We start from the raw sequence: 16,773 nt of genomic DNA, 5'->3' as shown, positions 1-16,773 counted from the left end.
ATTCGGTCTTGGGCCGTCACCTGAAAATTCAATGCAAAACCACGTTGGAAACTCGGGAAGGAGCTCCTACGCTTCGAGCCACACCGGCGGAACAATACCATGTTCAGTGCAGAGTGCGAGGTCAGCTCCATCCACGTCCCCCCGAGAAAACAAAAGAGAGGAAGCCAAGTCAAAAAGCAACCGACTAGGGCGAGTCTAATCTTAATTACTGGCGGCTCACGCTCGGCGCGGGGCGAGTTAACATCTGTATAGCCGGGATAATCGCGCCGTTCAACGCGCTTTGTTTGTGCACTAAGTATGAGGATGGGGGATAGGAAGCCTACTCGATGTTTCACGCCGAGTTATTTGTTTATAGGCTCCAAGTATCGGCTTGCTGGCTGAGGGTACAAAGATGTCTATAAATGCCGTAGTCCGGATGCTTGCATGCATAGAGCGAAGAACTCCGAGTCCAACGAGAGAGGAGAAGATGGCAGCAGGAAATCTTGCATGCGCGACACTCGCCATGGTGGCCTTGGGCTTGGCTCTGCTGCATCCGACCTATGCCCAAAACACCGTAGCCGACTATCTTGGGTTGCACAACTACGCCCGCGCTATGGTAGGCGTTGCTCCCCTGAGCTGGGACACAGATATTCAGGCGGACGCGCAGAACTATGCCAACCAGTTGGCCGGTGCGTGCACTCTTCAGCACTCCCAGGGTCCCTACGGCGAGAATCTCTACATGGGATACGGGGACGCGGCGGAAGTGGTAGGGACGTGGGTGGGAGAGAGCCATTACTACGACCCCAGCAGCAACCAGTGCATATCCGGGCAGGTGTGCGGCCATTACACTCAGGTGGTGTGGGGAGACACCCAGAGGGTCGGTTGTGGCCGCTCCCAGTGCAGCTCGGGGGCGTACGCATAGTCGTCTGCAACTACGACCCACAAGAAATTGGGTAGGCCAGAGGCCATTTTACCTTCCCCCCCCAGGGTTTTCGCCCCGGAGGTCATCAGAGTCCGGTTTCGACGCGTCTCTATGGTGTATACTCAAAACGGATGCCCCTACTTTGCATCCGGACCAAATAAATAATCCAGTCTTTCTCTCGCTCGAGTGACACCTGGTTAATGCTTGACTCTTGTGGTCGAAACCACGATTCGTCCGCGCGATACAGCTACAAATTCTGGCGTCTCTTAGTACGTGAAAGAGAACTGGAGTAGGGGACTACGGAATCAAAATCTCTACGCCTAAGTGGGATAAAGGGTGCACTGAAGTTGAGAAACGATCCATCTAGAATTTTAATGTTACCGTTCTATACCTAACGTCTATTTGTACATGCTTACACTGTTTGCATTTTTTTATTACGTCTATCCTGGATAAGTACTTTAATCGGGAAAACAGAAGAGATACATTATCAAACCCATCAAGATTCTGCCCTGCGTCCCAGGTGTTTAAAAAGAGAAACAAGAGAAAATACAAGCATTTCCTTACCTGCACTTAACCAATATGAACAGTCAGAAAGGTACACAAGTACCGCAAATTAACCAATATCTCTCTCTCTCTCTCTCTCTCTCTCTCTCTCTCTCTCTCTCTCTCTCTCTCTCTCTCTTGCTGTATCTCGTTTTCTTTCTTTCTCTCTTTCTCTCGCTCTCGGTCTCGCTTCCTCCCCGTCTCTCTCTCTCTCTTTCTCTCTCTCTCTGTCTTTCTCTTTTCTCTTTCTCGGTCTCTCTTTCGCTCGTTCTCTGTCTCTCTTTTTCTCTCTCGCTTTCTTACTCTCTCTCTCCTCTATGTCTATCTTCCTCTCGCCCTCTCTCTCTTGGTGAATATTTTTCTTGCTCTGTTCCTCTTTCTCTCTCTTTTTTTTCTCGCGCTCGGTCTCTCTTATTCTCTCTCGGTCTCGCTTACTTTTTCTTTGTGTCAGTCTATCTCTCGCTCTCTTCCTGTCTCTCTCTGTCTCTCTCTCTCTCTTTCTCTCTGTTTACTTTGTCTCGCTGTCGCAATCTTTCTCTCTCTTGGTTGTTAGCTCCTGAAGAGTCAAACGAGATCCTTAGTCCATATTAAGACCACCCAAGTAGAGAGAGAAAGAGACATCAAAGAATGAAAATGAACTAAAACTCGTGGATGAAAATTCTGACTTTTTCTATCATACATTTCAACGAACGGGGAAAAGCAAACTTTACCCATCGTTTCACGTCGCCCAAACAGAGTGAACAAAACCGTAGCAATGATCGAATTATCCATATTTTTGTGATTATAGTCGATATTTTTCGTGGAATAACACACTAAAAACGAAGTGGTTATGTTCGGTATTTCTGGCAATCTTTCCTCTGATTAATATTCCGATCATCAGGATTAGTGCTGCCTTAATCCGCGCCTTTTTTTCTCGATGTCTCTCTCTGTTACTGTATTTCTCCCTCTATTTTGCTCTCTCTCTGTCTCTCTCTCTCTCTCTCATTTTCTACGTCTTTCTTGTTCTCTCTCTTTGGTCCCGAGCATGGCGTTTTACTAGGGACTGGTTTAAAACTTTTGCTGTTTATTACCCATGATGATGTGCACGGTGATGATATTTGCCGATAGACTTCTCGAGTGGGGGGTTCGTTCCAAAGGATCGAGAGACCTGCGTCTCTCGCTCTCTCTCTCTGTCTTTATACTTCTGTATGTCTCTCTCTCCCTCGCTCTATCTCTCTCTCTCTCTCTCTCTCTCTATCTATTTTTATCTCTCTCCCTCTCTATCTCTCTCTCTCTTTTATATATATATATATATTTCTCTCTCTCTTTTATATATATATATTTCTCTCTCTCTCTCTCTCTATCTCTCTCTCTCTCTCTCTCTCTCTCTCTCTCTCTCTCTCTCTCTCTCTCTCTCTCTCTCTCCCCCTATCTGGTTATTCTATCAATGCGTCTATATTAATGCCAAATACTTCCATTTGTCGATAGACCCTTTCTGATTTGGTAGGAATCAGGGGGGGTCGTTAGGTCTTACGATAGCCATCGATTACAAGCAATCCAAAGGCCGAGAGAGAATATCGAGTACAAACCAAGCGCTTTTCTACCGAGATACAAGCCTTTCATTTGCAGTATAAATATTTGACGAAGAACATGAGCAGTGCTTAGAGACTAACAGATTTTCTTTGATGAAGGTGGAAGGAGAAACCACAGAGCTGCGGAATTGGCACCAAGAGTTTCAAGAGCGTGATGGACTTGCTAGGGCACATGCGATGCCACAAGCAGAAGGAGAGGAAGAATCTGAAGAGAAATGCACATAGGTCTTTTATACTATGCAAGATATTGCGGAAGAACCCCGCCATACGAAAAGTGGATCGCCAGCCAGATATCGTCGCCTTTTATCATGGACTACTTAATGGATGATTTAGAATCAACATCCCAGTCTAACGCAGCCAATGCTCATCTCGGCCACGCACCAGACCAAGGCCGGAGCCACGTCTAGACATCCGGCATCTCACTCTCACACTAATTTCTCTCTCTTTCGTTCTATTTCTGTCGCTTATGTTCCCTCTCTTGCGCTCTATTTCTTCCACTTATGTTCCCTTTCTCTCGCTCTATTTCTTTCTCCTATGTTCCCTTTTCTTCGCTCTCTCTGTCCTATGTTCAATCACTCTCGCTCTCTTTCTCTATCATATGTTCCCTCTCTCGCTCAGTTTCTCTGTGTTATGTTCACTCTCTCTCTCTCTATTTCGATGTCTTATGTTCCCTTTCTCTCGCTCTATTTCTCTCTTATGTTTTCTCGCTGTCTAAGTCTCTCGCTCTCTCCCATTTTCTATCTCTCGGTGAATCTTTCTCCCATTTTTTCTCCCTTTCCCTCTCTTTCGGGTCTATTATTTTTCGCCCTCAATCTCGCTTACTCTCTCCCTCGGTCAATCATTCTTTCTCTCTCTCTCTCTCTCTCTCTCTCTCTCTCTCTCTCTCTCTCTCTCTCTCTCTCTCTCTCTCTCTCTCTCTCTCTCTCTCTCTCTCTCTCTCCCTCTCTCTCGATCAATCTTTCAATCTCCTTCTCTCTTTCGCTCTCTTGCTCTGTTTCCCCCTCTTTCTCTCTCTCGCTCGGTTTCCCCCTCTCTCACTCTCTCGCTCTCTTGCTCTCTTTCTCTCTCTCGTCTCTTGCTCTCTTTCTCTCTCTATTTCTTTCCCTGGCTCTGATGCTCGATATTCAAACCATGTGTAGTTTTGAAATGTGAGAATATAGAACTTGGAAGAAAATAAATTCAGAGAATACATCTTTTAAATGAGAGAACAAGGAATTAGAATTCAACAAAAATTCACAAGACCTAAGTTTTGAAACGAATAAAATCTTTATGCGCGAGTTCTGGGGCGGCAAGCACTCTGCTTTGAGAGGTCGAACGTCAAGGTGTAATCGGTTTTCTCTCTCGTTCAGCCACTCCTGCCTTTGGTCGTGCTAACAGTTTCTGGTCTTCTATCGGAAGAGAAATAATGTAATTCACGACCATGAATGAGACTTCATGCTGCCCGCGAAAATAACGGCAAAGATATTCCACCCTGTCGTCGGATCCCGAATGACTCGGTCCCTCGTTTGCTCTCTCTTATGGTAGCGGTATCATCTCCTCTCTTTCACTCTTTTCTCCCCTCTTCTTTGAGTCTCTCCCGCGATTCACCAGTTCTTCCCAGCGTTCTCTTAGTCTGCAGCTCTCCATGGATACGCGCGGAAGCAGCGATCCTACGCCTTCGGCAGACACGGTAAGGATCTTAATCCTGTTCTTTTCTATCTTGAATTTTCGTCAAGGCTTTGGCGTGCAATCCATGGCCGGATCTTCTTGTACAGCAGAACAGTTTTCTCTTATGCAAGTATTCGATGATTTGAGTTCGTTGAACACTGGCGTTGATTTTTTGATAGAACTTGCCAATCCATCCGTCTCTGCTGTGTAGACCACAAACATAAAGCGTTTAGAATTATTTATGTAAACTCAGAGACACGAGGAAATATACTCCCCCCCTATCGTCTCCACGGGTGTCGGCGACGATGTTGAGTTCGACATTCATCTTGTGTACTCTCTCTCTCTCTTTTCTCCTCCTGTCTCACTCGCTCTCTCTGGGGCTCTGTTTCTCTCTTTCTCATGCTCTGTCCCTCTGGGCCTCTCTTTCTCTCTTCCTCTCTCGTGGGCTCGCTTCTCTCACTCGCCGGCAATTTCTTTGACTCTCTGTCTCTTTCGGTTTCTCTTTCCATTTTTCTCCTCTTGGTCAATCTTCCTCTCGCTGTCAACCATTTCTCTCACTCTCTGGTTCTCTCCTGGTTTCTCTCGCTCTTTTTCCCCCTCGGTAAATCCGAGGAAGATTACCTGAGAGGAGAAAAAGAGAGAGACAGAGAGCGAGAAAATTCGACGCGAGAGAAGGAGAGACCCATAGGAGAGCACGAGAAACAGAGAAACAGAGCCAAAGAGAGGGCGAGTGAGACAGAAGGAGAGAAAGAGAGCTGAAGAGAGAGCGAGTGAGACAGAAGGAGAGAGAAAGAGAGGGAGTTCATGATGAATCTCGAAGTTTTTCTCATTCTCTGTCCCTCTCCCGGGTTCTCTCTCTTATTCTCCACTCCAGCAGTCTCCCTCTCGCTTTTCTCTCACGCGGTCAACTTTTTCTCTCGCTCTGTTTCTCTCATGGTTTTCTTTCACTTTTCTCCTCTGGGTGAATCATCCTCTCGCTTATTCTCTCTCTTGGTCAAGTTGGTGACTGATTCAAAATGTTGATGTTTCTTACTCAAGAAAATGTGCATGGACGAGGTGCCTCTCTTTCATGAAGATGGTTCTTTTGTATCGTGCAAGATCTTCAACAGGACAACCCGGAATCCTAGACGTCTATCGGTAGATACTCTCGCCTCAAATCATGGAGTTTTTGATGGGGATTCACATCCCATTTCCTACGTGCGCTGGCAGTGGCCCGGCTGGGCGTGAGCTACCCTCCACTAGTAATGGAGGTCCTTCAGTCCAAAGACCCTGCCAACCTTGAACACCACTCGCGCACCTGAGACGCTCGACTTGACACCTGCGGCGGGCAAGAGAAAGAGGAGAGAGAAGGAAAGCATCAGAAAGATATAGAAAGATAGAAGGAGAGCAAGAGAAAGGGGAGAGAGAAAGAGAGCTTCAGAAAGATATAGAAAGAGAGCCAAAGGAGAGAAAGATAGACCTAGACAGAGAGAAATAAGATATGCCCAGAGAGAGAGAGAGAGAGAGCGAGCCTGAGAGATACAAAGAGAGAAAGCGATAAATAGATTGACCGCCAGAGAGGGAGAAAGAGAGACTGAGAAAGACAAAAGAGGAAAGAAAGAGAGAGAGATAGAGCAACAGAGATCGAAGAGAGAGCGGAGTGAATGAGAGAGAAAGAGAGCATCATAAAGATAGAGAAAGAGATACTGAGAGAGAAAGAGAGACAAAAGAGTAAGGGAGAGAGAGAGGACGCAAGGAGATTATTGAAATCTCTGTTGTGTCTTAGAGTTAACATAAGTACATTCAAACGTGTTATACTTCACGCCCGGGTGAGATTGGGATGGATACGTTCCACAAAATCAAGTGCCAGTCTATGACGACATCTAATCGTCCGAGACCTCACTAGGAAAACTTCAGTACAGTAGAAGAAGATCCGGCCAAAAATAGGGATTCGCGCAGAGAGAAATAAACTAAAAATGAAGACAAAGATAAAGAGTCGTCAACGGTTGAGGAAAAATCAAATGAGTCGTCCACGCTCTCAATATTTCTGTCTTTTCTCGCCATCTCTCGCTCATTATTTCTCTCTTTTTCTCCCTCTCTCGCTCAGTATTTCTCTCTCTCTCTCGGTCTGTGTTTCTCCCTCTCTCTCGCTCAATCCTTTTCTTTTTTTCTCTCGCGGTCTGTCTTTCTCCTTTTTGCTCCGTTATTCTTTCTCACCTTCGCATTCCCTCGCTTAATCTCGTCTCTTCATTATTCGCTTTCTCCATTACGTTCTCTCTGTCTTTCTACTGTTGTTTCACTCGGGCTCTCTCTCTCTCGGTAACGCTATCTTTCTCTCCTTCACTAATGTCGTATTTCTATCTTTCTCCCACTATCTCTCTCTCTCTCTCTCTCTCTCTCTCCCTCTCTCTCTTTCGCTTTCGCGCGTTTTCTCTAGCGCCCGCCCTTTCTCTTCCGCGCTCCCTCTCGCTAAATCCGCACTCCTGATTAATGAGACGAGGCGAGCGCAAACGAAGCCTCTTGGCAGAATCTCTCTCCCTCGCGGTGAAACCCAGAGGAAAGACTATGAGTAAGAGAGAAGAGCCGAGAGAGAGCAGAGTGAGAGAAGGAGAGAGAAAGAAAGAGCGGGAACACAGTAGAAGAAGATCCGGCCAAAAATAGGGATTCTGCCATCTCTCTCTCTCTCTCTCTCTCTCTCTCTCTCTCTAGCTCTCTCTCTCTCTCTCTCTCCCTCTCTCTCTCTCTCTCTCTCTCTCTCTCTGTTTGTCATTTCCCCTCTCTCTCTCTCGCTCGCCCTCTCTCTTCCGCGCTCCCTCTCGCTAAATCCGCGCACTCCCCTGATTAATGAGACGAGGCGGTTTTTCTTTCTCTCTTTCTACTCTCGGTCCATCATCCTCTCGCTTACAAGCAATCCAAAGGCTGAGTGACAATATCGAAGTACAAACCAAGCGCTTTTCTACCGAGATACAGGCCCTTCGTTCGCGGTTTTCTACCGAGATACAAGCCCTTCATTTCTAAAGCCTTTCGGCAGAATCCGCAGTAGATGCACTTGGTCATGTCGATGTCGTACCCGCGAAGCCGAAAATACAAGGAAAAAAGAAAAAAACCGAGTTCGGGTTGCCTGAGGAGATAAAAAAAATGCTAGAGTACGCGCCTCGTGGTTCGGCGGCTCCCGTGTCCACGTTGTTCGCCCCAGTGGGGATGGCCTGTGCGGGGCAGGCCTGATCACGCACAGAAGAACGGTTAATTCTTCCTTAAAAATGATGTTTTTTCTCCGAAGGTGATTTCACTGCATGAGACCTCGTACGACAGTAAGAGTTATCTTCTGCGGGCGAGTGTTATATTTGATAAAGATCGAGCGGCGTCAGGTCTTCGCTGGTTCACACGTCTGCAGAGCCGATGAATATTACAAACCACTAACAGACTAACTCGACGGGAAATATTATAAACTGCGAGTTGATTCGGTCTTGGGCCGTCACCTGATAATTCAACGCAAACCCACGTTGCAACCTCGGGAAGGAGCTCCTACGCTCCGAGCCACACCGGCGGAACAATACCATGCTCAGTGCAGAGTGCGAGGTCAGCTCCATCCACGTCCCCCCGAGAAAACAAAAGAGAGGAAGCCAAGTCAAAGCAACCGACTAGGGCGAGTCTAATCTTAATTACTGGCGGCTCACGCTCGGCGCGGGGCGAGTTAACATCTGTATAGCCGGGATAATCGCGCCGTTCAACGCGCTTTGTTTGTGCACTAAGTATGAGGATGGGGATAGAAGCCTACTCGATGTTTCACGCCGAGTTATTTGTTTATAGGCTCCAAGTATCGGCTTGCTGGCTGAGGGTACAAAGATGTCTATAAATGCCGTAGTCCGGATGCTTGCATGCATAGAGCGAAGAACTCTGAGTCCAACGAGAGAGGAGAAGATGGCATCGAAATCTTGCATGCGCGACACTCGCCATGGTGGCCTTGGGCTTGGCTCTGCTGCATCCGACCTATGCCCAAAACACCGTAGCCGACTATCTTGGGTTGCACAACTACGCCCGCGCTATGGTAGGCGTTGCTCCTGAGCTGGGACACAGATATTCAGGCGGACGCGCAGAACTATGCCAACCAGTTGGCCGGTGCGTGCACTCTTCAGCACTCCCAGGGTCCCTACGGCGAGAATCTCTACATGGGATACGGGGACGCGGCGGAAGTGGTAGGGACGTGGGTGGGAGAGAGCCATTACTACGACCCCAGCAGCAACCAGTGCATATCCGGGCAGGTGTGCGGCCATTACACTCAGGTGGTGTGGGGAGACACCCAGAGGGTCGGTTGTGGCCGCTCCCAGTGCAGCTCGGGGCGTACATAGTCGTCTGCAACTACGACCCACAAGGAAATTGGGTAGGCCAGAGGCCATTTTAATTTTCTCCCAGGGTTTTCGCCCGGAGGTCATCAGAGTCCGGTTTCGACGCGTCTCTATGGTGTATACTCAAAATGGATGCCCCTACTTTGCATCCGGACCAAATAAATAATCCAGTCTTTCTCTCGATCGAGTGACACCTGGTTAATGCTTGACTCTTGTGGTCGAAACCCACGATTCGTCCGCGCGATACAGCTACAAATTCTGGCGTCTCTTAGTACGTGAAAGAGAACTGGAGTAGGGACTACGGAATCAAAATCTCTACGCCTAAGTGGGATAAAGGGTGCACTGAAGTTGAGAAACGATCCATCTAGAATTTTAATGTTACCGTTCTATACCTAACGTCTATTTGTACATGCTTACACTGTTTGCATTTTTATTACGTCTATCCTGGATAAGTACTTTAATCGGGAAAACAGAAGAGATACATTATCAAACCCATCAAGATTCTGCCCTGCGTCCCAGGTGTTTAAAGAGAAACAAGAGAAAATACAAGCATTTCCTTACCTGCACTTAACCAATATGAACAGTCAGAAAGGTACACAAGTACCGCAAATTAACCAATATCTCTCTCTCTCTCTCTCTCTCTCTCTCTCTCTCTCTCTCTCTCTCTCTCTGTCTCTCGTTTTCTCTCTTTCTCTCTTTCTCTGCTCTCGGTCTCGCTTCCTCCCTGTCTCTCGGTCAATCTTTCTCTGCTCTCTGTCTTTCTCATTTCTCTTTCTCGGTCAATCTTTCTCTCTGTTCTCTGTCTCTCTTTTCTCTCTCTCTTGCTTCCTCTCTCTCTCTCCCTCTATGTCAATCTTCCTCTCGCCCTCTCTCTCTTGGTGAATATTTTTCTTGCTCTGTTCCTCTTTCTCTCTCTTTTTTTTCTCGCGCTCGGTCTCTCTTATTCTCTCTCGGTCTCGCTTACTTTTTCTTTGTGTCAGTCTATCTCTCGCTCTCTTCCTGTCTCTCTCTGTCTCTCTCTCTCTCTTTCTCTCTGTTTACTTTGTCTCGCTGTCGCAATCTTTCTCTCTCTTGGTTGTTAGCTCTGAAGAGTCAAACGAGATCCTTAGTCCATATTAAGACCACCAAGTAGAGAGAGAGAAAGAGACATCAAAGAATGAAAATGAACTAAAACTCGTGGATGAAAATTTGACTTTTCTATCATACATTTCAACGAACGGGGAAAAGCAAACTTTACCCATCGTTTCACGTCGCCCAAACAGAGTGAACAAAACCGTAGCAATGATCGAATTATCCATATTTTTGTGATTATAGTCGATATTTTTCGTGGAATAACACACTAAAAACGAAGTGGTTATGTTCGGTATTTCTGGCAATCTTTCCTCTGATTAATATTCCGATCATCAGGATTAGTGCTGCCTTAATCCGCGCCTTTTTTTCTCGATGTCTCTCTCTGTTACTGTATTTCTCCCTCTATTTTGCTCTCTCTCTGTCTCTCTCTCTCTCTCTCTCATTTTCTACGTCTTTCTTGTTCTCTCTCTTTGGTCCCGCGCATGGCGTTTTACTAGGGACTGGTTTAAAACTTTTGCTGTTTATTACCCATGATGATGTGCACGGTGATGATATTTGCCGATAGACTTCTCGAGTGGGGGGTTCGTTCCAAAGGATCGAGAGACCTGCGTCTCTCGCTCTCTCTCTCTGTCTTTATACTTCTGTATGTCTCTCTCTCCCTCGCTCTATCTCTCTCTCTCTCTATCTATTTTTATCTCTCTCCCTCTCTCTCTCTCTCTCTTTTTTATATATATATATTTTTCTCTCTCTCTTTTTTATATATATCTTTCTCTCTCTCTCTCTCTCTCTCTCTCTCTCTCTCTCTCTCTCTCTCTCTCTCTCTCTCTCTCTCTCTCTCTCTCTCTCCCCCTATCTGGTTATTCTATCAATGCGTCTATATTAATGCCAAATACTTCCATTTGTCGATAGACCCTTTCTGATTTGGTAGGAATCAGGGGGGGTCGTTAGGTCTTACGATAGCCATCGATTACAAGCAATCCAAAGGCCGAGAGAGAATATCGAGTACAAACCAAGCGCTTTTCTACCGAGATACAAGCCTTTCATTTGCAGTATAAATATTTGACGAAGAACATGAGCAGTGCTTAGAGACTAACAGATTTTCTTTGATGAAGGTGGAAGGGAGAAACCACAGAGCTGCGGAATTGGCACCAAGAGTTTCAAGAGCGTGATGGACTTGCTAGGGCACATGCGATGCCACAAGCAGAAGGAGAGGAAGAATCTGAAGAGAAATGCACATAGGTCTTTTATACTATGCAAGATATTGCGGAAGAACCCCGCCATACGAAAAGTGGATCGCCAGCCAGATATCGTCGCCTTTTATCATGGACTACTTAATGGATGATTTAGAATCAACATCCCAGTCTAACGCAGCCAATGCTCATCTCGGCCACGCACCAGACCAAGGCCGGAGCCACGTCTAGACATCCGGCATCTCACTCTCACACTAATTTCTCTCTCTTTCGTTCTATTTCTGTCGCTTATGTTCCTCTCTTGCGCCTCTATTTCTTCCACTTATGTTCCTTTCTCTCGCTCTATTTCTTTCTCCTATGTTCCCTTTTCTTCTCTCTCTGTCCTATGTTCAATCACTCTCGCTCTCTTTCTCTATCATATGTTCCCTCTCTCTCTCAGTTTCTCTGTGTTATGTTCCTCTCTCTCTCTCTATTTCTGATGTCTTATGTTCCCTTTCTCTCGCTCTATTTCTCTCTTATGTTTTCTCGCTGTCTAAGTCTCTCGCTCTCTCCCATTTTCTATCTCTCGGTGAATCTTTCTCCCATTTTTCTCCCTTTCCCTCTCTTTCGGGTCTATTATTTTTCGCCTCAATCTCGCTTACTCTCTCCCTCGGTCAATCATTCTTTCTCTCTCTCTCTCTCTCTCTCTCTCTCTCTCTCTCTCTCTCTCTCTCTCTCTCTCTCTGTCTCTCTCTCTCTCTCTCTCTCTCTCTCTCTCTCTCTCTCTCTCCTCTCTCTCGATCAATCTTTCAATCTCCTTCTCTCTTTCTCTCTCGTTCTCTATTTCTCTCTCTTTCGCTCTCTTGCTCTGTTTCCTCTTTCTCTCTCTCGCTCTCTTGCTCTCTTTCTCTCTCTCGTCTCTTGCTCTCTTTCTCTCTCTATTTCTTTCCCTGGCTCTGATGCTCGATATTCAAACCATGTGTAGTTTTTGAAATGTGAGAATATAGAACTTGGAAAGAAAATAAATTCAGAGAATACATCTTTTTAAATGAGAGAACAAGGAATTAGAATTCAACAAAAAAATTCATAAGACCTAAGTTTTGAAACGAATAAAATCTTTATGCGCGAGTTCTGGGGCGGCAAGCACTCTGCTTTGAGAGGTCGAACGTCAAGGTGTAATCGGTTTTCTCTCTCGTTCAGCCACTCCTGCCTTTGGTCGTGCTAACAGTTTCTGGTCTTCTATCGGAAGAGAAATAATGTAATTCACGACCATGAATGAGACTTCATGCTGCCCGCGAAAATAACGGCAAAGATATTCCACCCTGTCGTCGGATCCCGAATGACTCGGTCCCTCGTTTGCTCTCTCTTATGGTAGCGGTATAATCTCCCTCTCTTTCACTCTTTTCTCCCCTCTTCTTTGAGTCTCTCCCGCGATTCACCAGTTCTTCCCAGCGTTCTCTTAGTCTGCAGCTCTCCATGGATACGCGCGGAAGCAGCGATCCTACGCCTTCGGCAGACACGGTAAGGATCTTAATCCTGTTCTTTTCTATCTTGAATTTTCGTCAAGGCTTTGGCGTGCAATCCATGGCCGGATCTTCTTGTACAGCAGAACAGTTTTCTCTTATGCAAGTATTCGATGATTTGAGTTCGTTGAACACTGGCGTTGATTTTTGATAGAACTTGCCAATCCATCCGTCTCTGCTGTGTAGACCACAAACATAAAGCGTTTAGAATTATTTATGTAAACTCAGAGACACGAGGAAATATACTCCCCCCCTATCGTCTCCACGGGTGTCGGCGACGATGTTGAGTTCGACATTCATCTTGTGTACTCTCTCTCTCTTTTTCTCCTCCTGTCTCACTCGCTCTCTCTGGGGCTCTGTTTCTCTCTTTCTCATGCTCTGTCCCTCTGGGCCTCTCTTTCTCTCTTCCTCTCTCGCGGGCTCGCTTCTCTCACTCGCCGGCAATTTCTTTGACTCTCTGTCTCTTTCGGTTTCTCTTTCCATTTTTCTCCTCTTGGTCAATCTTCCTCTCGCTGCCAACCCTTTCTCTCTCCCTCTGGTTCTCTCCCGGTTTCTCTCGCTCTTTTTTCCCCCTCGGTAAATCCGAGGAAGATTACCCGAGAGGAGAAAAAGAGAGAGACAGAGAGCGAGAGAAAATTCGACGCGAGAGAAGGAGAGACCCATAGGGAAAGAGCACGAGAAACAGAGAAACAGAGCCAAAGAGAGGGCGAGTGAGACAGAAGGAGAGAAAGAGAGCCGAAGAGAGAGCAGAGTGAGACAGAAGGAGAGAGAGAAAGAGGGAGTTCATGATGAATCTCGAAGTTTTTCTCTCATTCTCTGTCCCTCTCCCGGGTTCTCTCTCTTATTCTCCACTCCAGCAGTCTCCCTCTCGCTTTTCTCTCACGCGGTCAACTTTTTCTCTCGCTCTCTGTTTCTCTCGCGGTTTTTCTTTCACTTTTCTCCTCTGGGTGAATCATCCTCTCGCTTATTCTCTCTCTTGGTCAAGTTGGTGACTGATTCAAAAATGTTGATGTTTCTTACTCAAGAAAATGTGCATGGACGAGGTGCCTCTCTTTCGCGAAGATGGTTCTTTTGTATCGTGCAAGATCTTCAACAGGGACAACCCCGGAATCCTAGACGTCTATCGGTAGATACTCTCGCCTCAAATCATGGAGTTTTTGATGGGGGATTCACATCCCATTTCCTACGTGCGCTGGCAGTGGCCCGGCCGGGTGTGAGCTACCCTCCACTAGTAATGGAGGTCCCTTCAGTCCAAAGACCCCTGCCAACCTTGAACACCACTCGCGCACCTGAGACGCTCGACTTGACACCTGCGGCGGGCAAGAGAAAGAGGGAGAGAGAAGGAAAGCATCAGAAAGATATAGAAAGATAGAAGGAGAGCAAGAGAAAGGGGGAGAGAGAAAGAGAGCTTCAGAAAGATATAGAAAGAGAGCCAGCGAGAGAAAGATAGACCTAGACAGAGAGAAAAAAGATATGCCCAGAGAGAGAGAGAGAGAGAGTTAGCGAGCCCGAGAGATACAAAGAGAGAAAGCGATAAATAGATTGGACTGCCAGAGAGGGAGAAAGAGAGACTGAGAAAGACAAAAGAGGGAAAGAAAGAGAGAGATAGAGCAACAGAGATCGAAAGAGAGAGCGGAGTGAATGAGAGAGAAAGAGAGCATCATAAAGATAGAGAAAGAGATACTGAGAGAAAGAGAGACAAAAGAGTAAGGGAGAGAGACAGGCCGCAAGGACATTATTGAAATCCCTGTTGTGTCTTAGAGTTAACATAAGTACATTCAAACGTGTTATGCTTCACGCCCACGGGTGAGATTGGGATGGATATGTTCCACAAAATCAAGTGCCAGTCTATGACGACATCTAATCGTCCGAGACCTCACTAGGAGAAAACTTCAGTACAGTAGAAGAAGATCCGGCCAAAATAGGGATTCGCGCAGAGAGAAATAAACTAAAAATGAAGACAAAGATAAAGAGTCGTCAACGGTTGAGGAAAATCAAATGGAGTCGTCCACGCTCTCAATATTTCTGTCTTTTTCTCGCCATCTCTCGCTCATTATTTCTCTCTTTTTCTCCTCTCTCTCGCTCAGTATTTCTCTCTCTCTCTCGGTCTGTGTTTCTCCTCTCTCTCGCTCAATCCTTTTCTTTTTTTTTCTCTCTCGCGGTCTGTCTTTCTCCTTTTTGCTCCGTTATTCTTTCTCACCTTCGCATTCCCTCGCTTAATCTCGTCTCTTCTTTATTCGTTTTCTGCGTTACGTTCTGTCTGTTTTTTTACGGTTTTTTCAGTCGGGCTCTCTCTCTCTCGGTAACGCTATCTTTCTCTCCTTCACTAATGTCGTATTTCTATCTTTCTCCCACTATCTCTCTCTCTCTCTCTCTCTCTCCCTCTCTCAGTTTGGCATTTTCGCTTTTTCTCTAACGCTCGCCATTTCTCTTCCGCGCTCCCCTCTCTCGCTAAATCGCGCGCACTCCCCTGATTAATGAGACGAGGCGAGCGCAAACGAAGCCTCTTGGCAGAATCTCTCTCCCTCGCGGTGAAACCCAGAGGGAAAGACTATGAGGAAGAGAGAAAGAGAGCCCGAGAGAGAGCGAGTGAGAGAGAGGAGAGAAAGAAAGAGTGGAACACAGTAGAAGAAGATCCGCCAAAAATACGGATTCTGCCCTCCCTCTCTCTCTCTCTCTCTCTCTCTCTCTCTCTAGCTCTATCTCTCTCTCTCTCTCCCTCTATCTCTATCTCTCTCTCTCTCTCAGTTTGGCATTTCCTCTTTCTCTCTATCGCTCGCCATTTCTCTTCCGCGCTCCTCTCTCGCTAAATCGCGCGCACTCCCCTGATTAATGAGACGAGGCGGTTTTCTTTCTCTCTTTCTACTCTCGGTCCATCATCCTCTCGCTTACAAGCAATCCAAAGGCTGAGTGACAATATCAGAAGTACAAACCAAGCGCTTTTCTACCGAGATACAGGCCCTTCGTTCGCGGTTTTCTGAGATACAAGCCCTTCATTTCTAAAGCCTTTCGGCAGAATCCGCAGTAGATGCACTTGGTCATGTCGATGTCGTACCCGCGAAGCCGAAAATACAAGGAAAAGAAAAAACCGAGTTCGGGTTGCCTGAGGAGATAAAAAAAATGCTAGAGTACGCGCCTCGTGGTTCGGCGGCTCCCGTCTCCACGTTGGTCGCCCCAGTCGGGATGGCCTGTGCGGGGCAGGCCTGATCACGCACAGAAGAACGGTTAATTCTTCCTTAAAAATGATGTTTTTTCTCCGAAGGTGATTTCACTGCATGAGACCTCGTACGACAGTAAGAGTTATCTTCTGCGGGCGAGTGTTATATTTGATAAAGATCGAGCGGCGTCAGGTCTTCCCTGGTTCACACGTCTGCAGAGCCGATGAATATTACAAACCACTAACAGACTAACTCGACGGGAAATATTATAAACTGCGAGTTGATTCGGTCTTGGGCCGTCACCTGAAAATTCAATGCAAAACCACGTTGGAACTCGGAAGGAGCTCCTACGCTTCGAGCCACACCGGCGGAACAATACCATGTTCAGTGCAGAGTGCGAGGTCAGCTCCATCCACGTCCCCGAGAAAACAAGAGAGGAAGCCAAGTCAAAGCAACCGACTAGGGCGAGTCTAATCTTAATTACTGGCGGCTCACGCTCGGCGCGGGCGAGTTAACATCTGTATAGCCGGGATAATCGCGCCGTTCAACGCGCTTTGTTTGTGCACTAAGTATGAGGATGGGGGATAGGAAGCCTACTCGATGTTTCACGCCGAGTTATTTGTTTATAGGCTCCAAGTATCGGCTTGCTGGCTGAGGGTACAAAGATGTCTATAAATGCTGTAGTCCGGATGCTTGCATGCATAGAGCGAAGAACTCCTGAGTCCAACGAGAGAGGAGAAGATGGCATCGGGAAATCTTGCATGCGCGACACTCGCCATGGTGGCCTTGGGCTTGGCTCTGCTGCATCCGACCTATGCCCAAAACCGTAGCCGACTAACTTGGGTTGCACAACTACGCCCGCGCT

At 46.8% G+C, this 16,773-nt stretch overlaps 2 protein-coding genes across 2 annotated transcripts; both read left to right on the top strand.

The window, feature by feature from the left end:
• Positions 1-466: 466 nt before the first annotated feature.
• LOC144707156 (pathogenesis-related protein 1A-like) lies at positions 467-901 on the top strand. The gene has a single exon (XM_078580273.1). It carries the CDS (start codon positions 467-469, stop codon positions 899-901), a length of 435 nt encoding a protein of 144 aa, XP_078436399.1.
• A 7,695-nt stretch (positions 902-8,596) lies between these two features.
• LOC144707155 (pathogenesis-related protein 1A-like) lies at positions 8,597-8,990 on the top strand. The gene is made up of 2 exons (XM_078580272.1): positions 8,597-8,689; positions 8,739-8,990. Exons 1-2 carry the CDS (start codon positions 8,597-8,599, stop codon positions 8,988-8,990), a joined length of 345 nt encoding a protein of 114 aa, XP_078436398.1.
• The last annotated feature ends 7,783 nt before the right edge of the window (positions 8,991-16,773 follow it).

Source organism: Wolffia australiana, chromosome 8 (assembly GCF_029677425.1).
Source record: "Wolffia australiana isolate 7733 chromosome 8, ASM2967742v1".
NCBI classification, from domain to species: domain Eukaryota; kingdom Viridiplantae; phylum Streptophyta; class Magnoliopsida; order Alismatales; family Araceae; genus Wolffia; species Wolffia australiana.
The sequence above is the reverse complement of the archived record's forward strand: the minus strand, read 5'-3'. Positions and strand labels throughout refer to the sequence as shown.

Coding starts and splice junctions, on each gene's coding strand:
- LOC144707156 (XM_078580273.1), top strand. CDS start 467: ATGGCAGCAGGAAATCTTGCATGCGCGACACTCGCCATGGTGGCCTTG.
- LOC144707155 (XM_078580272.1), top strand. CDS start 8,597: ATGGTGGCCTTGGGCTTGGCTCTGCTGCATCCGACCTATGCCCAAAAC. Junction 8,690..8,738: donor ACAACTACGCCCGCGCTATG/GTAGGCGTTGCT, acceptor GCGGACGCGCAG/AACTATGCCAACCAGTTGGC.